Here is a 23,539-nt window from a genome sequence, read left to right on the forward strand (position 1 = left end):
GTTACTAACAATTTCACTTTGTATATATAGCTTTCTTTTCTTTTACTCACCTTGTTCGTAGCTCATGCGTTGGATTGCGGAACCCTTTGGAGAAGCTCGTTCTCACTCTTTGGGTACTTTAGTCTAGCATGGACGCTTGGTGAGACCTTTCTTATTTTACTCCTTTTTATTTTCACTTCTTTGTTTTCCTGGTTGCTTAGATTAAGATTAGACTTAGGGGAAGTTGAACGGTTCGAGGATGTATGAATTTAACACCTAGTGTGTTTAGGGTCTTTGGCGATGTGGCCATTAGGCCACTTGTATGTCGATTGGGATAAACGTGTTTTGATTGCATCTTTGCCCTTTCCTCTTTCCCTTTCTTATCTTTGTCTTAGTTTTCCAATTTTTTTCCTTTCTTTTCTTATCTTTTGTTCCTGTCGGTGTGCATATCTTTTTGAGGCTTTCTTTTTACTATTTCTCTTTTTGAATGTCGGACTTGTATGCAATGGACTCTTGCTTTTGAATAATAGTCTTCCTAGGTAATTATGGTATGCACGGTTTGAGATTACGTTTGGTTGATTCTAGGATAAAGCATGCTAAGATAGTTGTCTAGAACTAGCAGGATCATGAAACCGGATTCTACTTGTTTGTGGCATGTTTGGTAGTTGCTCCCTATCTTCAATTTGACAACCTTAGTGAGTTTTTGCTACAACCATGTGAGGTGTATATTTGTTCAAGCTTTCATCAAATTCTTGCATGAGCGGCATGGATCCTCGATTTTCGCAAACCTAATCTAGAATCTTAGCATATGATTCCTAAGACCGTGACTGAACTACCTAGGAAGGACAAAGGCAGCTTTTTCGGGGTGGTATTTTTCATTTTTAGGATAGTTTTATTCATTTTCTTTATTTTTGGGTTTACATTTGCCTTCTTGCAACCATTTGAGCTTTATCCCTTCTTTTCAAGCCACATCTTTAGATCTTTGGCCTTTTGTTTCATTCTCTTTCTTTTCTTGTTTTTGTGAAGCAAATTGATCATATTTGATGGAGTTTGTGGTGGTGAAGTTGGATGTTTGGTTTTTATGAGTGCAAGATTGTGTTATGTTTTCTTTGTGAATAATGGAAAGTGTTTGAGTAAAAGCCGTCCTTAATCATAAAAGGCATGGACTAATAAATTGCATTATAGAAAAAGCCGTCCGAATTTAGCAAAAGGCAAGGACATTGCAAGTTTAAGTAAAACAAAAAGAAAAAAAAAATTGAAAAAGTAAAAATTGAAAAATATTTTGATGTAATCTTTTCTCCTTCTAAGCATTGAGGACAATGCTTCCTTTAGCTTGGGGGGGGGGGGAAAGCGTTAATTCTTCACGCTTTTAGGTCTTATTTTAGTAGAGTATTGCGTTGAATAAGCTTGGGGGTGTTAATACATTTTTGTTTGGTGATTACTTAAGTTTGGTGTTGAGATTTGGCCGGTCTTTGCTTCACATTTTAGGATAACCACCAAATTTTTAAATTTTTAGCCTACCTTAACCCTTCTTGCCTTACGTTACAACCTTGGGGAAAGACCTTTGGACCTAGGAGTTGAGTCTTTCATCGGTGGAGGGAATCATAGGTTATGGACTAAGGAAAGGGGATGCGAAATCAAGATGTCGAGTAGCCTAAAAACTTTGATCTTTTTCCGGTTCCTTCGTGGAATCTATGAGATGCTCACTAAGGGGAGATATGAGATTAGTAGGGGGAACGCGGTAAGACTGTTTGGGATGAAGGTGGAGTGTGATAACTAGTTCCTATGCTTAGAATATTTATGTTTCAATCAACCTTAGGTATCTTTTAACGTGCATACCATATTTCACTTTAGAAAGGTTGTTATTCATTTGAATTATAGTCTCTTTGTAAAGTCCATTTCGTAAAGAATTTGTTTCCTTTTTCCTCTTTCTTTTCTTTCTTTGGTTTGCCTTTTGGGGGTTTGGTGGAGAGTTATGGGTAAACTCTTAGGATACCCTTACGAGAGCATCACTCGTCCTCTTGAGCGATCTAGGGGTTCAAAATGGCTTGTTGTAGCTAAAAACAACCGTGATTCCTACGACAGTGAGTCCTAGTGTAAATTCTTACCCTTCTTTTTCTTTTTATTTATCCCTCCTTATTCCTTCTTGGCCTTTGTTTTTCTCGGGACGAGCAAAAGTCTAGCTTGGGGGAATTTGATGAGTGTCATTTATGGCACTCATAAGGTAGTCTTTTAGGTTATTTCTTTCCCTTTTTTGTTGTTTTCTTCTCTCAGTTTTGGCCCTTTTTCCTTTAGTTTCTCCTTTTTCCTCTTTCTTTATGTTTCTCGTGTTTTTATCGTGTTTTCCCTTTATCTTGCTCTTTTTCCCTTTTATTTCCTTCCTTTGTTTACTTGTGTAGGTATTGTGAGATTCACCTTGGCAAAGGATGCAATTCGGGACCTCAATGATCAAGCAAGGAAGAACCATTTGGCTAGAGAGGGCTTAGAGAGGCATTCCACCAGGCCGCGGGCGCGGGACTTCAAGCCGCGGGCGCGGGCTCTTATTGTTCAAAAATGCCAAAAGTTGGCAGGAACTAGCCGCGGTTGCCCCGCGGTCTCTCCGCGGGCGCGGGCAATTTGGAGAGGTCTCTCCGCTCAGAGAGACCGCGGCTCCCCTGATCAGCCTTTGGGAGCAGGGGACTTCGCCGCGGGCGCGGGCCCCTGAGGCCGCGGGCGCGGGTGCTGCCCAGGCAGCCCGCGGAGGGTTCCGTACCTATTTTTCCGCGGGCGCGGGCTTATCGAGAGAGACCGCGGGAGCTGCCGATTTCTTCTTAGCCTATAAATTGAATTGTATTTCCTTTTTGAATCTAACTTTTTGATAATTTTCATTAGCTTAGTTTTAGAGAGAGAAGTTAGAGAGAAGTTAGAGAGGAGTTCTTGGTTTTGGATTTGTAACTCAACATTATTTGATCAATCAAGTTTGGATTTCTTCATTTTCAATCATCAATTTTAGTGAGATTCTCTTCTTTCTTTCATCTTTTACTTACTTGTTATTTGATTCTTTTGCTTGATGTTTGTTTTTCTTGGATTTGAGTGTGATAATACTGAATACTTTGATTTCTATTAGATTTTGATATAGAATTATGATCAATGCAATTTCTAGTTATTTGTTCTTGAATTTCACCATGATTAGTGAGTAGATTAGTTGCTAGGGAAAGGGGGAAGCATGTTTGATTAATGGAAATGCTAGTTGATGCTCTTTGATTGGTTGATTTGTTGCAATTAAATTGGTTAACATAGTTTTGCATGAGATTGATTAGATTAGGATTGATCACCCTATAAGATTAATCTAGATTGCATTGCAACTCTTAATGACATGACCAATTGATTTAAAGGTTGCTCTAATTGATTGAGTTTACTTGTGATTCTTCTTGTTTTGCCTTTCTTAGTGACCACTAGATTGGCCTATAGGAGATAGTATTTGAACTCTCTTGATTGCTACTATTGTTTGTCCATTGCAATACTTGAATTAATTGATTGAGCTTTAATCTAGCATTATCATTGATTTTGCATGTGGAACCCATATCCCCAGCCACAGCACCAACGTAGCAGCACCAGCCAAGCAGCAGTATGCTGCGGCTGTGCTACGTGCGTGCGTGTTGCTGCCGTAGCGCAACACATGGCTGCTGTGGTGCGGTAGGGTGTGCGAGCATTATGAGTGTGTGGCTTAGTGCGGCAAGGGTGTGCGTGTGGGCTGTGCTGCGAGCTTGCGGCATGGTGCGCACAGCTAGCAAGCTTATGCGGCCCCGTGGCTTGTGTTCTTGCACGCCCCGTAGAAGAGTCAACGCGTATGCTGTATTCTAAGTTATGGGTGTGACGCTTAGCATGAGTCACGACTGTGTGCACCTCCTTTTACTTAGCACATTAGCCCCGGTTTTTAAGGCCATGCTATTTTGCGGATTTTGCCGTTTTAATTATTTTTTAATTTAATTTGGTTCTAATTATTTTAATTAAAATTTTGGAGGATAGGCTTCGGTTTTTGAGCGGCATTTGCAAAATTCTATTTTGGCAAATAATTGGGTTTTACCGGCTTAATTAATTGGATTAATTAAGTTGGATGCGGAATTTAGTGGGAGCTTCAAATATTAATTGCGCTTATTTACATAATCGGTTAAAACAACTTTTACTAGTTTTAATTAGGCGCGTTAATCGGATTAACAACCTAGATTAGTTACTAGTTATCGCGTGTTTATGCATTGTTACTTGTTTTATCGTTTTAAATTGCATGTGCCATTCACAAATAGTGAATGGATGAATGAAATGTATATTCTCTCACAGGTTTAATAAAATGGCAACTAGTGGGGCCCGATTAGGATAGAAAATACGGACTGCGATCCTTGATGTATTTTTGTAAATCTATATACGGTCTGCGTACTGTTGAGTATTTTTGTACCTTAATATTTAGATTATTCCTAATTGTAGATACTAGTGGTTGCATAATTTTGGTCAAGTCTTGAAAACGGAGGTTCTTGGAAAACGAAGCCATGAAGTTGCAAAAGAAGACCTTTTGAAGACTTGAAGAATTCAAGGGGTCATGCTAGTTGCCAAATATGCATCAAAATGCGTATGCTTTACATATTTATGATCATTTATATATCAATTATATGTTAGATGCATGTTTAGGATTTCGAATTTTGTGATGGTTAATTAAGTTCACTTAAATCAACCAACATAGAAACCCTAGGTCCCTAAATATTGAGTAAAATTGCCATTCCAAAACAACACTAGTCGACCTATTGAGAGTAGTGACAGGCTACGCCAAAGCGAGGCATCACTACTACTCCCTACACTCATAAGGCATACCGGCTATGCAAGTTGGTTTTTGTTGTACTCAACAATATGAGTGATGGAGTCCTAACATATCGTGGCAAAGTGAATAAATTTTTGAGAGAGCATTAGATGCAACGATTTATTCAACCAAGAGTGGCTTGGAGCCATTAGCAAAGTGTTGCTTACCTTGGGAGATTGAGTGCTAAGACAAGCGAAAGCATGCTTAGTCACTCTTTGTTTCCTTGGATCTTGGAATCGACTTATTTTCACAAAATAGGGACAATTTTATGTGTAAATAAGACGTTAAATAAGTTTGAAATATGCATGAATTAAATTCAATCTTATTTAAGCATCATGAATGGTTTTTCATTAAAAATTCTTTCAATTGTAGAATCATGTCTTCAACTATCATCAACAATCTAATATTCCTAGATCTTCCCGAGAAGTTACCATTTAGCTTAAATTTGGTGAACTTCAATGAATGGGAAGAAGAACTCCGTATGACCCTCCGCAATTTCTACCTAGAGCATATCTTGATACACCCATCCCGAGTTTCTACTCAAAAGGGGTTAGGAGCGATGAGGCTCATGAGGAGTGGAGTTATGATTGCAAGAGAGTCTCACGACTCATGGAAAACTCCATTCCGGAACAGTGGAAGAAAAAATTCTCCAACTACCTTCCGGATGTACTCCTCAAAGCTCTAGAAGATGTGGTCAATCTGAGGGTCACAAAGAGCGATAGGGGCAACTATGATGGACTTGTGGGGGAAGTGACTAGGTCACTGTCTAACATTAGGATCAAGCCACCGCAAGATGGGTGTCTCAGCAAAGAGAGGCAAGAAGTATGAGCCAGGGTCTATAGTGCAAGACTTAGACCCGGGATGCCACATCAAGCCCATGTGCAAAAGATAACAAGTTAATTTACCATCTGGAACTGATTGGTAGGCCGGTGGAGGATGAGCAAGCGGCTCATATGCTTTTAATCTCACTCCACTCGGGGTACATTGCAATTAAGATGCAACTTACCAACAATCGGAACAATCTATCCTACAAGGAAGTTGTCTAAGAGCTCCAGAAAACCTATTCTTGCAAGGCGGGTAAGTTTTCTCTAAGGCCCAAGAATAAGGAGTTCAAGAACAAGGCTAAGATGCGCTGCTTCTATTGTAATACGCAAGGTCACTACAAAAGAGAATGTAGCGAGTATCTGGAAGATGAGGCAAGAGGAAAAGCAGCCTCAATCTCAGGTATCATCTTAACACTTGAATACAAGCAATTTATAAGGTATTAGATACCGAAAAATTGACTCACTTTGTGCTCCTATTTCAGGAACAAAGTGAGCGGCACTTTTCAAGTGGACATGAGTACACAAGTCGAAGATGAAGATAATCTAAAGAAATCTTGTAATCTCATGTGTTTTGTACTAAATTCTAAAACTTGTTGAGTTTTATCTACCATACTTTGATCTCATGATGTTGGACGTCATTTTAACTTTGATCACAAGAATTTTGTTTCATGTCTTGTTTATATTTATGGAAATGACACTTTCGTGTGTTTAGACAAAATTGTTTATTATGATACCAAAAGAGCTAAGACCATGGAGTCAAATCAAACTCACTTGTCGCATTGTCGTCTTGGCCACATTAACATCAAACGCATCAAGAAGCTTCTACAAGAAGGCGTTCTTGACTCTTTCGATTAGGTATATTTTGAGAATTGCGAAGGATGTATATTAGGCAAGATGATAAAGCAGCCATTCTCCAAGTTGGGAGAAAGAGCAGGTGACTTATTGGGTCTAATACATACCGATGTATGTGGACCAATGAGCTCCGCCACAAGATGGACATCGATATTTCATCACCTTCACGGAAGACTATAGTAGATATGGCTATGTTTACCTCATGTCGCGTAAATCTGAATCATTTGACAAGTTCAAAGAATTTCAGAGTGAAGTGGAAAATCAGCTTGGCAAGAAAATCAAAGCCCTTCGATCGGATCGAGGTGGTGAATACTTGAGCAAAAAATTTGATGACCATCTGAAAGATCATGGTATACTTTCAGAACTGACACCTCCGGGAACTCCACAATGGAACACAGTATCCAAACGGAGAAATCGAACCTTGTTAGACATGGTACGATCAACGATGGGTCTTAGTGATCTTTCTATCTCTCTCTGGGGAATCGCACTTTTAACTGCAACACTAACACTGAACCGTGCTCCATCGAAAGCTGTAGAAATGACTCCATACGAGTTATGGACGAAGAAACCTCCTAGGTTGTCTTTTCTAAAGATATGGGGATGCGAAGCATATGTCAAGAAATTGATTTCTGACAAACTTCATCCCAAATCTGATAAGGTTTACTTTGTGGGCTACCCAAAAGAAACCAAAGGGTATTACTTCTACAACAAATCGGAGAACAAAGTGTTTGTTGCTCGCAATGGTGTCTTTTTGGAGAAGGAGCACCTTTCCAAAACGACAAGTGGGAGGAAAATCGAACTCGACGAAGTTCGTGAGGATGAGCAACAAAGTCAAAATGACAGTCAAAGTGCTCAAACAGCATCTGTTGACAAATGTCAAAGTGATCAAAATATGCAAAGTCGAACCGATAATGCAAATGCTCAGTGCATTACCCTACGTTTGTCTCAAAGGCCGAGATCTCAACCTGATAGATATCTTGGTTTAGTATTAACCGAGAATTAGGACATCCTGATCATGGATGGAGATGAACCAGCAAACTACAAGCAAGCGATGGCAACCACCGACTCTGCTAAATGGCATGAGGCCTTGAGATCTGAAATGGATTCCAAGTTAAAAAATCAAGTCTGGGACTTGGTTGACTAACTCGGAGGTTACACACCTATCGGATGTAAGTGGATTTTAAAGTTGAAAACCAACAAAGATGGAAATGTATTCATTTACAAAGCAAGATTGGTAGCAAAAGGTTATAGACAAGTTCATGGTATTAATTACGATGAAACATTTTCTCTAGTCGTAGTGCTTAAATCCGTTCGGATTCTCCTAGAGATTGCTGCATATTACAATTATAAAATATGGCAGATGGACGTCAAAGCCGCCTTCCTAAATGGTATTTTGGAAGAAACTATGTATATGACACAGCTTGAAGTTTTTGTCGACCAAAAAAACGCTGGAAAGGTATGCAAGCTTAAGAAGTCCATTTATGGATTAAAGCAAGCAACCAGAAGTTGGAATCTGCGATTCGATGAATCCATAAGTAAGTTTGGTTATATCAAGAATCCAGATGAGTCTTTTGTTTACAAGAAGGTCAGTGGGAGTGACATCGCCTTCTTAGTCTTATATGTCGATGACACATTACTCATTGGAAATAGCATTCCGTTGTCAGAGTCCGTAAAGGCTTGGCTCGTAAATTATTTCTCAATGAAAGACTTAGGAGAGGCTCAATACATACTAGGCATCAAGATCTATAGGGATAGATTGAAAAGGATGATAGCATTGAGTCAAAGTACTTATATTGATAAGGTAATAGCTCGTTTCCAACTAGAAGGGGCCAAGAGAGGTCACCTACCCATGTCTCATGGCATGAACATAAGCAAGAAGCAGTGTCCTAAGATACCTGATGAGCGAGAAAGGATGAATCAGATTCCATATGCTTCGCTAATTGGATCGATCATGTATGTCATGATATGTACTAGGCCAGATGTATCGTATGCCTTGAGTGCTACGAGCCAATACCAATCAGACCCAGGAGAGGCGCATTGGACCGCGGCCAAGAATATCCTAAAGTACCTGAAAAGGAACAAGGATAAATTCCTGGTCTATGGTGGCAGAGATGAATTAGTTGTTGAGGGTTATACCGATGCAAGCTTCTAGACAGACAGTGACGACTTCAAGTCACAATCTGTGTACATATTATGTCTCAATGGAGGAGCGTTTAGTTGGAAGAGTGCTAAGCAAAGCACAACTACAGATTCTACAACTGAAGCCGAATACTTAGCTGCATATGAGGCAGCTAAGGAGACAATTTGGATTCGCAAGTTCATTGGTAAACTTGGTGTTGTACCCTCCATCGAGGGACCAATAGACCTCTATTGCGACAACAATGGAGCTATTAATCAGGCCAGAGAGCCAAGAGAACATCAGAAGGTCAAACATGTCAAGCGGCGGTTTCACATATTCGAGAATGGAAATCAGAAGGTGAAATCAGAATTTGTAAAGTTGGAACAGATAACAATGTAGCCGATCCACTGACTAAACCTTTGCCTCAAGTGAAGCACAACAAGCACGTTGAGGCAATGGGAATCAGGCACATCGGAGATTGGCTTTGATTTCCTTATTTTAGTGTTTTAATTAATTTTCGACAAATTTTAATGTAAAGCACTATGATGAACCATTCAGTTTTTGAGTAATTAAATTTTTAATGCGATTTAAGTCACTCTGTTAGCTATTTAATTGTGGTTTAGAATTAAATAAGGAGTCCATTTGATTCTTGGAATATTCAAAATAGGGTATCAAGACCAGTCTTGGTAAGGAAACACCTATTAAGTGAATATTGAATGTTAAAATCGAAAATTATCCCTAATCGAGGTCATTTAAACGATGGACGATTAATGACCATTTGAGATTAGTGTGTAGTTTGATTTATAGTATCGTTACTTATGCTACAAGGACATGATTGTCATGAATCATTTGCACAGGTATTGGTTTAGAACCATACTGGATCGACCTATGAGAATACTGTAAGAGATTAAAAATCGTCATAAGTATAATTCTCATTATTGCTATCGGAACCTTTTTCCTCGACCATGAGTATTGTGAGCTTTCTTGTTTGAGTACTAGTCCGCTTTGATGATTGTCAAATGTCTGCCGCAATAGGGGATTATAACGGCATCACTCGAGCAGCTAGGTCCTCTTAGTAAGAGAAGCTACATTACAAGACTGGAAATGTCCCCTTACTAAAAATTAGGGAAGATGTTTTTGTTGTTTACAAGGCCTCTCGTAGAGTGAGATTGTGAAATGCATGGCCGTGCTCGGATGGATTTTAGAAATCATCTGTTTATTGACAGTCGGACTCGGAATCGAGAAACACTTCTGGACGTATTAAGGATGACAAATTAATCTTATCTTATAGTTCATGAAGAGGCATTAAGCGACATAAGAAAAGGGCTATACACTAAAAGCACACTTGTCCGAAAGGACAAGTGGGAGATTGAAAGGAATAGTGTCCTTCGAATAAGTGTATTATTTCGATAGGGAGTTCGGAATTATTAAAAAACTAATTTTCAGTAAGGACAAGTGATCGGAATACTTGGGTGAAGGCCGCTTCCGATCAGTAATATTAATGCATAATTAATATTACAGCTTAATCTTGACTGAACCCTTCGAGTCACACCCAAGCAACTAATGAGCCAAAGCGACCAATTAATTGGAATTAATTTATAAGTCGACCGAGTAATTAATATTTAGAAATCGAAAATTCGAGCATGGAGCGTCGAAAACGAGCGTCGGAAGTTGAGTAAAAAATAGTAAAAAGACGAGATGTGAAAATAATAATAAATCAACAATGACCAAAGTACCCCTAGCATCGGAAAACCGAGTGCTAGGGGGGTGGCAAATGCTAGCAGCACGCACCAAGTGTAGGGCTAGGCTAGCATACTGCAACTAGCAGCCAGCACTAGTGTGCGTGGCTGTGCTAGCATACGATAGCTAGCAGCCCGCACAATTGGTGTGTGGCTTGCTAGGCCGTGGCAGCTAGTAGCCCGCACCAATGTGTGAGGCATGCTAGCAAGCCGCAGTGTGTAGCCGGCACCAATGTGCGAGGCATGCTAGCAGGCAGCAGCTAGCAGCCCGCACATTGTGCGCGGCGTGCTGGCAGCTAGCCTCGGCCAAGCGGCCCGCACTTGGAGCGTGGCCTTTTGGGCCGCAGCACATGGCAGCCCACCTTGGGTGCCTTGGTGCCCAAGTGTGGATGCCACGTGGGGCAATTTAATTGGGGGCTATGGGGTTGAGGTGGCCGGTTATGGGAGTGAGAGTGGGGAGCAAGTTTGGTCCCCCCCTCCTCCAAATGGTCCTCATCTACTCCTCCTTGTATGCTTGCCACTTGTTAATTTATTACTAGTTTGATATTTAATTTTATTTTAGCTTTAAAATAACATGGGAAAATCAAATTTTCCCACATTGATGGGAGATCTTTTCACACTCTTGCATTTCCCTATAAATACCCAACTCGGGGTATTTGGAAAAGCACTTGAATAAGAGTTAGAAAAGGCATCAGTAGTAGTGAAAACCTTTGAACTCAAAAGTTGAAAAAGGCATCACCTTTGTGAAAACCTTTGAACTCAATTACTCGGGCCTTGCTAACTCCAAAGAATTGGACCTAGTCGGTGTTCGAGTTGTGGGTGGACTTTCGTTAGAGGTCGTCGTATTTTTTAGGCTAGCTTTCGAAGTAAGAGCACCTCGAGGTCGGGCAAAGAACGCGTCAAAGGTATAATTATTATCTTAATCTTATCATTAAGTTAATTATGTTTATGCTTTTATTTATTGCGAGTGTGGTCTTGGTTTTGGGTTTGTTTCCGCGGTGAATCGGACGCACCAAACCCCAACAGCTAAGTCGTTGACGCGGGTTGAGACTAGGTCGTTGAAACTAATCCTCCCACGGTCAAAACTAAATTTGTAAACACTTAACACACCTAAATACTAGTATCGAGGTAAGTCAAGGGTCGAATCCAAAGGAATGGGTGGTAGTTAACTATCTTCAAAGTCAAGCTATCTCGAAGCGTAAAAAGGAATGTAAGAAGTCTAAGTTCAACTAAACCAATAAAGCAAACACAAAGTAAATCGATATACCAAACATTAGGGAATTAGGATCCACATATACTTGCAATGAATACACACTAATTGGGTTGGAGATTGATTAATTTAAGTATTGCGAGGGAAGATAGATAATGTAATCAAAAGAGCTCGACAAGATATCTCCTAGAGGTCAAACTAGCGCCAACTACGAAAGACTCTACTAGGAACATCACAAACCAAACTCAATTGATAAATGTGAGCTACAAATCAACGGCCCGTATCAATGTAAACACACAATGCAATCTAGCATGAAGAACAAGGTTGATCACTCCTTCCAATCCATACACATGCACAAAATCAATCAACCAATTTAATCACAATACAAAATCAATCAAAAACCTCCCAATTAGCTAATGATCCATCACTAATACATGCTTCACCACATCCCTGGCAAGCAAACTACTCACAATCCATTAAAGAAATCAAGAACAAAGCTATGCAATTTATCAAATTCTTCAACATCATTCCAATTAAACCAATCCAATCAAACAATCAATAAACTTGAACATTCAACAAAACAATTGAAATCAAAAGCTAAAATTGAATTAAAGTAAAGAAGATTCTTACAAGCTTGATCAAATCAAAGGAAATGTACTTAAATTCAAACCAATTGCAACTATCATCAATCATCAACCATCAATCTTCAATGTTTCTCTCTCTAAAAAATCTAAAATCTAGAGTTTCTCCCTCTAAGAAAATCAAAGCCTAATCTAATTCTCAGCTTTCTAATTCCTCTCTGTTCTAAAATTGAAGAGAAAACTATAAATAGTAAAACTAACAAAAGTGAAAGTAGTTAGTCGTCCCAAAAGAACTCGTACAGGCGCGGCCTTAACTTTGAAGATGCGTTGCCGCGAGAAAAAGGTACGGAAAAGGGTAAGCGGGAGGCGCGCCCGCGCCAGGGCACCGCGTGGCCGCGCTCGGGAACAGGGGCAGCTTCTTCCCTAAATTCTTGATGCTCCTTGTGCGCTCCACTTGTTGTGCTTGATGAACACGGAGCATGGCAGACCCCAAAAGACCCTTACGGCGGGTTCAACACGAGAATTTGTGCCCTCACGGCTTGAAGCACAGCCTATGGTCACTAGGAACTTGCACATTTCCATACTTGATCTTCAAATGGAGGACACCTAAGCATCCTCATCGATGCAAAACTCGGGGAGAAACCTCGGGAATTCTTGGACAACAATCTTAATCCTGAAAAATGAGAGAAAACAAACAAATAAAAGGGAAAAAGATAAGAAAAACCAAGAAATGCATGAAAAGGAAAATCGACTAAGGAAAATGCAAACTAAAGAAATAAAGAGCAAAAATAAGTAAAAGGGAAAGAAAAGAGCTATAAAAGAAACCTAAAATCACCCTAAAAGAGATCAATTGAGTGCCATAAATGATACTCATCAGACGTATGTAGAACACACACGTTTTTTCAGAAATATCGAAGGAAGCTAATAACGAGAAAAAGAACAGAACTACTGGAAGAATTTTACAAGCACCGTGTCACGGTGGAAATTGCCGCGACAAGGTGGAAAATGCTGCGACATGGTGGAAATTACCCCGACATGGTACAATACACCACGTCACGGTGTTTTCTACCGTGTCATGGCGCCTCTGCCATTACAAGGTGCTTGTAAAATTCAAGAAGTGCCTTGTTTTCTTCGATCGTGATCAGGTTATCAAATTTTTCCTACGGACGAACCTAAAATACGACGTTAAAAACGTCAATGTAAATGCAAAAATGCAAATTTAATCACAGGAATACGATTTAAGAATCTTTCAAGTCTCATCTACACATCTTACATAAATACCAATAACTCAAATCAATAAATAACCAAGAATCCTCACAGTGGAGTCGCCAAATTGTAGGCGTTGTTTGAGGTGCGCCTACATTAGCATGTTGTGAATATGCATAGCACTCATATGAAGTGAGAATTGACATAATACTATTAGGGACAAGGAAAGTAGGGAGCCGCCAACAAGTTTTTAAGGAACTTGTAAACCGTTCATCGATCATAAAAGGCAACCACGATAAAGGGACAACGAAAGACAGCAATGATTGACCCGTGAAGGTTACACCCCATTCATAATCCATGAGATTACTAACTCCATTTGGTTTGGAACCACGAAAGGAGGATCGGGGATGATGGTACGAAGTGAGTCATGGAGTCACATTCACCTGTATTTGGCCTCTACTCGATTTTTATAGTGAACAGTGTTCCCTGCGATCTCAAAGGCATGCAAACAAAGATTCAATTCGCTCCAAACTTTAATTATGCTAAATTGGTTGAATCCTAATGCAACACATAATTCTAAAACATTTGTGATCACTTTATTAAACAATAAGATTAAAAATAAACCTAAGCCGGTCGTCCAAATTATCTTATTAGGCGTGATTTTCAATTACATATTCTCTTTAAACATGCAATATGGTGATCAATAAATATATAATAGAATAAACATTAATATTAGAAGCAATTCAAACCTAATTTGTTAGTCAAATCAAATATAAATAAACCTAATCATGATGCTAGCAACAAGAATAAAAATAAGAGTAATTAAATTAATTAATTACTCATATTCCGCGCGTTCCTTTAAATTTCTACATCATGAATAAATTTAGTAACTTCAATAAAAATAAATTTTTGAAACAATTAAATTAAAAAGTAGAATTGATGTAGTTCAAACCTCAATTAATTATACCTTTCACGCCTTGGTTTAAGGACGGAACCTCAGGTTAAGTATGGACTCCTTTGGATTCTTAAGGAAGGAATGATGTAGATAGGAATATAAGTTTAAGGCTGAGTATAAAGAGAGAGAAGAGAATGATTTTTTTGATGTAGAAGAGAAGAAGAGAGAATGATTTTGGTGCCCTAAACTATAGAAAGGAGAGGGGTATTTATAGAGGAAATGAGTAGGGGATCACATGGACCCTAGAAAAGATAAAAACCCTAATTTGGGGCACCGTGACACGGTCAGTGTCTGTCGTAACACGTTCAGAGGGTACCGTGACATGATATAGATTACCGTGTCGCGGTGCACTAATTTGCCCTAAAATGATAAAGCACGTGTAGTTGTGTACGCGGAGAAAACACGAAAAAATCTCGTGTCATGGCATGTATGCCATAACACGGCAAAGAATGCCGCAATGCTGCAATGTTCACCGTGGCGCGGCTCGTGGCGCCGTGTCATGGTGTATGAGTTTTCCAGATTTACGTCCAAATTCATAAATGCGTGAGAAAACTCAGAAAATACACGGAAAAAGCATGGTCACACTTTGAAGAATACCGGGTCACGGCAACAGGCACTGTGCCACATCAGCTTTTGTCGTGACGTGGCATTTTAGCTGTTGCGCAGTAATTCCTGTTTTTACGCGTTTTTAAAACTATGATTACTTTTGATCAGTAACTCGGAATAAGGCATATAATATATCATTGGAAATGAACATTCATTGTCCTTTACTTGAAATTCAAAACCTTTAACGTCCAACGCCGAAATTGAAATAATGTTTTTGGTAATGTTAGGAACATAATAACGGTTTTCAAGTTCCAAAATTAGCCCGGAGGGTAAAGACAAACTGAGAGTTCCTACGGATACTGTCGCAATTCTAGCTCCATTGCTGACCCGGAGTTCAACCTCTCCCTTCGCTAGCCTCCTAGTGTTCCTTAGTCCCTGAGAATTGGAACAAAGGTGTGAGCCACATCCGGTATCTAATACCCATGATGCTGAAGTTTAGGTCTATAAAAAATACACCTGATATAGAAGCAACGGTTACATTCTTCTTATCTTCCTTGAATTTGAGGCAATCTCTCTTCTAATGTCCCTTCTTGTAGCAATATAAGCATTCGGAATCAGATTTAGAAGATGCTAAGTTCTTATCCTTGTTATATTTGGTAGCTTTTGGCTTAGGCGAAAAGGTCTTCTTACCCTTCCCCTTGAAGCCTTTCTTCTTCTTGCCTAAGCGCTTGAACGGCTTGCCCTTTTTTATAATGAGCATGTCATGCTTTCCCTCATCCTTGAGCGTATGGTCGGCTTGCTTCAACATACCATGAAGCTCGGTAAGGGTTTTCTCCATGTTGTGCATGTTATAGTTCATCTTGAACTAATCATAGCCTTTGTGCAACGGGTGGATAATGATGTCAATTGCCATCTCGGTTGAATACCCTGCGTCAAGCCTTTCTATGTTCTCAAATAATCCTATCATTTTGAGTACATGTGGGCTGACCAGCTCTCCTTTCTTGAGCTTCTCTCTAGGATCTGGTTGTGGGTTTCAAACCTTTCATTTCGGGCCTGCTCTTGAAATATGTTTAGTAGCTCAGAAATGATCTCAAAAGTTGTCTCCTTCTCAAAGAAAGTCTTTTGTGGCCAACATGTTGCATTTGACATCCCGATTGGCAGTTTGCCATTGGTTTAGGGCAGCATGAGTCACTTCCTCATTGGGAGTCTGGGGCATTTCCTCATCAAGGACATATTCCTTTTGCTCTTGCATGAGAACCATACGCAAGTTCCTTTGCCAATCAAGAAAATTTGGCCCACTCTACTTCTCCTTGTCGAGAATTGAGCACAGTGAGAATAGGTTGTTTGAGTTATTTGCAGACATGGTTCCATAATTGTAAGAATTTGAAATAAAAAACCATTCATAATACTTAAGTATGATTGAAATCATGCATATTTATCAAACTTATTTAAACGTCTTATTCAAACATTAAATTGTCCGCATTTGGTGAGAATAAGTCGATTCCAAGATCCAAAGAATCAATGAGTAGTTAAGCATGCTTTGGCTTGTCTTAACACTCAATATTCTAAGGTAAGGAACTCTCTGCTAATGGCTCCAAGCCAGTCTTGGTTCGATAAATCGTCGCATCTAATGCTCTCTCAACAATTTATCCACTTTGCCACGACATGTTAGGACTTTATCACTCATATCGTTAAGTATAACCAAACCAACATGCATACCCGGTATGCCTTACGTTTCCTAGGAGTAATAGTGATGCCTCGCTTTGGCGTAAGCCCATCACTACTCTTAATAAGTCGATAAGTGTTGTTTTGGAATGGAAAATTTTTCTCAATATTTTAGGGACCTAGGGTTTCTATGTCGGTTGATTTAAGTGAACTTAATTAATCATTGCAACATTCGAAATCCTAAACATGCATCTAACATATTATTCATATATATAATCATAAATATATATCAAAAACATAAATAAATGATGCATTTGGCAACTAGCATGACCCCTTGTGTCTTCAAGTCTTCAAGGGACTTCATTTGCACTTCATGGCTTCGTCTTCGAAGAACCTCCGTTTTCAAGACATAACCAAAATAATGCAAATACTAGTGTCTACAATTAGGACTAGTCTAAATATTAAGGTACAAAAATACTCAACGGTTTGCAGACCGTATTTAAATTTACAAAAATACATGACGAATGTAGTCCGTATTTTATATCCTAATCCGGCCCTACTAGTTGCCATTTTATAAAACATGTGAAAGAATATACATTCCATTCATCCATTCACTCTATGTGAATGGGGACCATGCATTTTACAACAATAATCAAGTAACAATTCACAAACACGCGTAAACTAGTAACTAACTGATTATGTTACAATGCACAAACACGCGTAAACTAGTAACAATGCAAAAACACGCGTAAACTAGTATCAATGCACAAACAGGCGTAAACAAGTTGTTTAACCGATTACGTAATTAAGCACAATTAAAATTGAAGCTCCCACTAATTCCGCATCCATCTTAATTAATCCAATTAATTAAGCCGGTAAACCCAAAATTGTGCTAAAACAAAATTTTGCAAGTGCCTCTCAAAATAATTAAAATAAAATAAAACGGCAAAACGCAAAATATAGCCCAACGCTTTCGTGTGCCTAGCACCAAGCAACAATGCTTAGTTTGCTAGGCACCAAGCCTCGGCTAGGGGGGTGTGCGAGGCTGCTAGTGCTGGGCTTGTGCTGCCTAGCAACCACGCCTGCACAATCCTCGCGCACTAACCTCCCTTATGCACCAAGTAGCGTACACGCTCACGCTCACGCTTGCCCAATTGCACATGTATCGCACAGCCACACACATGCACAGCAGCATGCATGGCGTACACAGCATGCGAGCTGCTATTGCGTTGCTGGCCGTGGCGCACCATGCTGCTGGTCAGCAAGCACCAGCTACGCTTGGCTGCACGCACTAAGCAGCAGCCACGCCTTGGTAGCCACATGCGGGCTGTTGTGCAGCCCGGCTAGCCAAGGGTGGTTTTGCCTTGGTTTGCGTGGCAAAACCTCGGGATTAATTCTGAATTTTTGCGTGACTTAATTAATTATTTATTGAATTAATTTAATAAGAAAAATGAAAATTATAACTAGTCTAACTTAATAAAGTCATTCAAGTTCACAAAACCAAAATTATTTCCAAGAACTATTCTTTAATAAAATTGGTTCAACTTGATACAACAAAATGAATAGGGTTATTCTCACTATTAATTTAATTAACTTAAATTAATCATGAGATTTAACAAAAATAAAGGGGATTTGGAATTATAAACACAAAATTCAAATAAAGATTCCAACTTTAACTTGTGAATCCTTGTAAAATTATATCTTCTAATATGAAGATAAATGAAATTTCTATCACAAGATTGAAAATTTTGATTCCAATCAGCTTAATAAATTAAATGATTAAATCAGAAGGTTCAACAAAAATTCATGGAATTTAGTAACTCAAAATTCCAACCACTTAAAACAATTAAAGATTGGATCTTTAGTACTTAGAAGCCTCAAATAATAAATTTTTCACACTTAATGCAATGGATTTGCAATTATGTGAAAATTTAACAAATCTTTCAAGCACTAATTACTACAAAGTAACCATGCTTAAAGAGGTCCAAAAATGCAGAAACATTAAGGAAAGAACCAAATACATAATCACCATAAATATGCCATTAAGATTCAAGGTCAAAAACGAAAAACCCTCGAAAAAAGGCATTTTTGGTCAGATTTTGGCCTATTCACTGTTCTAAAAGGGTTGAAAACTCTCTAGAACGCTGTTTCCACCCAAAGTTCACTATTTTTGGGCGAAAATATGGGTTCGGGGCCAAAAAGTCTCATAAAATGGTATTAAAATTAATAAAACCGAGCTACTAATCTAGTTAGTAACATAGAACCAGAAAAATAAAGCCATAAAAACACTTGAAAAGTTTTAGTTATAAAAATAAATGAGCAAGGTTCCAATACCGTTGTTTGATTTTGATGAGTCTAACTCACCGCGGAAATAAAATCCGAGCCCAAGGAAAAACTCACAATTAATATAACCAAAATACATAAATAACAAGATTAGAGAAAAGACTAAATTACCCTTGTAGTGTGCTTTGCTTGAACAACAGAGCTCTTACTTGAGAAAGCTAAGCCTCGCAAGCGCAACGGCCTCCGACGATATACACCCACAACGCGACCCCAACTGGTCTCTTACATGGAGGTTAGCTAAGTCGGACAAAAACACTACTCGAGTAATTAATATGCTTAAAGGTTTCTCTCAAGTGGATATGCCTTTTTGAGCTCTTACTCAAGTGAGTTTTCCCAATTCCCAAGTGGGATATTTATAAGGAATCTCAAGTGAGAAATCCACTCTCCCATCAATGTGGGAGATTTGGTAAAATAAATTTTCCCTTTTTATTTTTAAATCAAAAATAAAAGAAAATAGTCAACAACTAATTAATCAACAAATATCATTCATCGGGAGAAAGGTTAGGTAAGGACCACAAAGGGAAAGGACCATGCCTTCCACCCCAAGCTTCCCCAAACCGGCTCTCACATTGCCACACACCCCAACCAGTTCGCGCCAGCTGGCGCTGCCAGCCTTGGGCGCCAAGACTGCCTTGCTGGCTGCCTGGCCCCTTGGCTGGGCCTGCCAGCTGGTCGTACGGGCCTGCAGCGGGCGCCAGCAACCCTTGCATTGCTGCCAGCAATCCCCGCACCAGCTAGCGCGCATTGCTAGAAGTGCTAGCACACTAGCGCGCTGCTTGCTAGCTAGCACTGCTAGCTCGATGCCGCGGCTGTTCGATGCTGCTGCTTACTTGCGCTTGCTAGCGATGGTAGCTAGCCTTGTGCTAGCAGCATTATTGTTAGCGAAGGTGCGCTAGAATGCCGCACCATGCACTAACCATCCTAGCTTAGTGCGGTGCGCATGCTAGCCACCAGTTTATCCCAAGTGCCCCTAGCACTCGGTTTGCTCGGGGCATTCTGATGCTTGGGGTATTTTGGTAACTTGTTGAATAATTATTTATTTTACCGTCTCGTCTTTTATTAATTAGACTCGACTTGCGACGCTCGATTTCGACGCTCCTAGATCGATTTTCGACATCTAAATTCATATTACTCGAGCGAATCATTAATTCCTTCCGAATTAATTCGTTGTGTCAGATAGTTAGTTGCTTGGGTGTGACCCGTAGGGTTCAGTCAAGATTAAGCTGTAATAATAATGTATTATTATTATTATTGATCCGAAGCGGCCTCTACCTAGGCATTCCGATCACTTGACCTTACTGAATAATTAGCTTTCTATTAACTCCGAACCCTCTATCGGAATAATACACTTGTTTGAAGGACACCATTCCTTTTACTTAGGCCAAAGAGCCACGGGGACATCAGAAGGTCAAACATGTCAAAAGGAGATTTAACATGATAAGGAAATGGAGGTTTGAGGGTGAAATCAGAATTTGTAGGATTGGAACCGACGACAATGTATCCGATCGAATCATTCATACTTTACCTCAAGTGAAACACAACAAGCACGTTGAGACAATGCGAATCATGCATGTTGGAGATACGCTTTGATTTCCCTAGTAATGTGTTTTAATTAATTTTGGATATTTTAATGTAAAACACTATGTTAAACCATTCAGTTTTTGGAGTAATGTAAATTTTATGCAATTTTTCACTCCATTTCTGTTTAATTGTGGTTTAGAATTAAATAATGAGTCCATTCGATTTTGAGAATATTCAAAAAAGTGTATCAAGACAATGTCTTAGATAAAGAAGCACCTATTAAGTGAAAGTTGAATATTATAATAAAAAATTATCCCTAATTAAGATTATTTAAATGTTGGACGATTAATGACCACTTGAGATTAGTGTGTAGTATGATTTATAACACCATTTCTTGTGCTACAAGGACATGATTTTCGTAAATCATTTGCACGGGTATTGGCTTAGAACCATACTGGATCGACCTATGAGAATACTTTAAGAGATTAAAAATCTTCATTAGTATATTTCTCATTATGGCTACGGAACCTCTTTCCTCGACCTTGAGTATTGCAAGTTCTCTTATTTGAGTACTAGTCCCTTTTGATTACTGTCAAACGTCTGTCGTTCATTGGGATTATAACAGCAACACTCGGGCGACTAGGTCCTCTTAGTAAGAGAAGCTTACAGTACAACACTGGGATTGTCCCCCTATTAAATAAATAGGGAACATGTCTTTGTTATTTGTAAGGCCTCTCAATGAGCGAGACTATGAAAATGCATGGTCGTGCTCAGATGAATTTTAGAAATCATTTGCGTATTAACAGTCAAACTTGGATATCGAGAAACACTTCTGGAAGTAATAAGGATGACGAATAATCTTACCTTATAGTTCATGAAGAGACATTAAATGACATAGGAAATAGGCTATACACTAAAACCACACTTGTTCGAAAGGACAAGTGGGATATTAATAGAAATGGTGTCCTTTGAACAAGTGTATTATTCCGATAGAGGGTTCGGAATTATTAGATAGCTAATTATTCAGTGAGGTCAAGTGATCGGAATGTCTAGCTGTAGGCCGCTTTCGATCAGTAATATTAATGTATAATTAATATTACAGCTTAATCTTGACTGAACCCTACGGGTCAAACTCAATCAAGTAACCGATCCATGACGACGAATTAATCTTAAGAAAATAATGAGTCGTTAGAGTATTATGAGCGTAGACGTCGGATGTTAAGCTAGGAGTGTCGAAACCTAGCGTCCCAAGTCTAGTCGGATTTATGAAACGATGCGACGATAAAATAAAGCACTCAACAGTGTCACAAAAACCGTTATCATCGAAATACCCCAAGCACATCGAGTGCTAGGGGCATGGCATCCAAGCATGGCAGCCGCACCAAGCCAAGTAATGCTAGCATCGTTTGCTAGTGCGGGTAGCCATGCTATGAATGTTCACGCAATGCGCATGTTAACGTGTTAGCAAGCTAGCAGCGCTAGCAGGCCAGCAACATGCTAGGGCCTTGCTAGTTGTTGCTAGCGCCACACGCGTAGTACAGTACGCACCTCCCCGCATCAGCAGCCCGTAACAAGCAAGCGTGGCTTACTGGACTTGCGCGTGGGGGCAATTACAACAGCGTCCAACAGCCGGCTTTGATGCGTGGCTTGCTGGCACAGGCCGCCTGCCCATGCGACCAGGTGGTAGGCCCAGCCAAGGGGCCAGGAAGCTAGCTAGGCATCCTTGGTGCCCAAGGCTGGCAGCGCCAATTGGCACGCGGTTGTTGGCCGTGCACTAAGGGAAGCCAATTTGTGAAGAAGCTTGGAGAGCAAGGGAAACTGGTCCCCTCCCCTTGTGGTCCTCACCTACGCCCTTGGTCATATGATGACACTTGTTGATTGTTTTGCTTTTTTCTTTTCACTTTTGATTGAAATTAAATTAGGAAAAGGAATTTTACCAACGGTCCTACATTAATGGGAGAGAGGAATGTTCATGGATCTTCTCTATAAATACCCAACCTTGCAATTTGATAAAAACTACTTTGAGTGTTGTGCTTGAAAAGATCACCCATGGCGTGAACACTTTAGCTTGTAATACTCTATGTTTTTGGTCTTGCCCCAGCTAAGCTCCAGGGTAGGGGCTATACAAATCGAGCTTGAAGGTGATAGCCGTAGGAGGCTCTTGCATTTGCGAAGCTCGGCTAGATTTCAAGTCGATTCTATACTTCACTGAACTTTTGAGCTATTTAAGATTCAAATTATTTCGTATTCGATGAATACAGCCTTAATCTTTCTATTAGGGCCATTAAAAATCCTGTTGGCACTACTCCTTACCACTTGTTGTATGGGAAGTATTGTCATCTTCTAGTTGAGCTTTATCACTGCACTCATTAGGCCATTAAGATGATCAACTTTAGTTTGGCTAGCGTGGGAGAACAACGTTTTCTAGATCTCAATGAGTTGGAAGAACTTTATTTAGATGCTTATGATTGTGCTAGTATGTACAAATTCCGTTCTAAGAAAGAGCATGACAAGCTTATCGATAAGAAGGAGTTCAATGTTGGTGATAAAGTGCTTATCTATATTTCAAGGACGAGGTTATTTAACAGAAAACTTATGTCTTGTTGGAGCGGTCCATATATGGTTCAAGAGGTTTTCTCTAATGGTGTTGTTGAAATCTCTCCTCTGGATTCCTCAAGATCATTCAAAGTCAATGGCCATAGACTCAAGCGCTATTATGATGGTGTTTTTCTAGGCCTCATTCACAAGATGACTCTCTATGATCCACCTTGAAAGGGTGGAGAATGTCAAGCTAATGACGTTAAACAAGCTCTTTTCGGGAGGAAACCCGACTTTCTAACCTTCTTTTCATTTATCTTTGATTTTCTTTTCCTCCTTTGACGCTTATGGTTTAATCGATTTCTTTCTTTTCGTTTTGATTTTAGGTATTTGTTATATGAAGGAAGTTCATTGCCAACAATCTTGGTACTAATATTGAGGTTGAGCGTTTTTATGCTCTTTTGAAGATATGAGTTAAAATTGAGTTTTGGTAGGTTCATTATGGTTCTCTCATAAAATTAGGATGTTGAACCCACTATCAAGGGGTTTCAGGACTACCTTGTTTGGTGGGTATCATAGTCCCAGGAATGAGCTAGTTCGTTGAGCCCACCATCGTGCGCACGAAGGATTCGA

At 39.6% G+C, this 23,539-nt stretch overlaps 1 protein-coding gene across 1 annotated transcript; it reads left to right on the top strand.

Moving 5' to 3' along the window:
* Nucleotides 1–22,750: 22,750 nt before the first annotated feature.
* LOC145577929 (uncharacterized) lies at nucleotides 22,751–23,140 on the top strand. Its single transcript, XM_081635346.1, has one exon. The coding sequence runs from the start codon at nucleotides 22,751–22,753 to the stop codon at nucleotides 23,138–23,140; it is 390 nt and encodes a 129-aa protein (XP_081491472.1).
* The last annotated feature ends 399 nt before the right edge of the window (nucleotides 23,141–23,539 follow it).

Source organism: Chenopodium album, chromosome 14, assembly GCF_948465745.1.
Source record: "Chenopodium album chromosome 14, dcCheAlbu1.1, whole genome shotgun sequence".
In the NCBI taxonomy this organism is placed as follows: Eukaryota; Viridiplantae; Streptophyta; class Magnoliopsida; order Caryophyllales; family Amaranthaceae; genus Chenopodium; species Chenopodium album.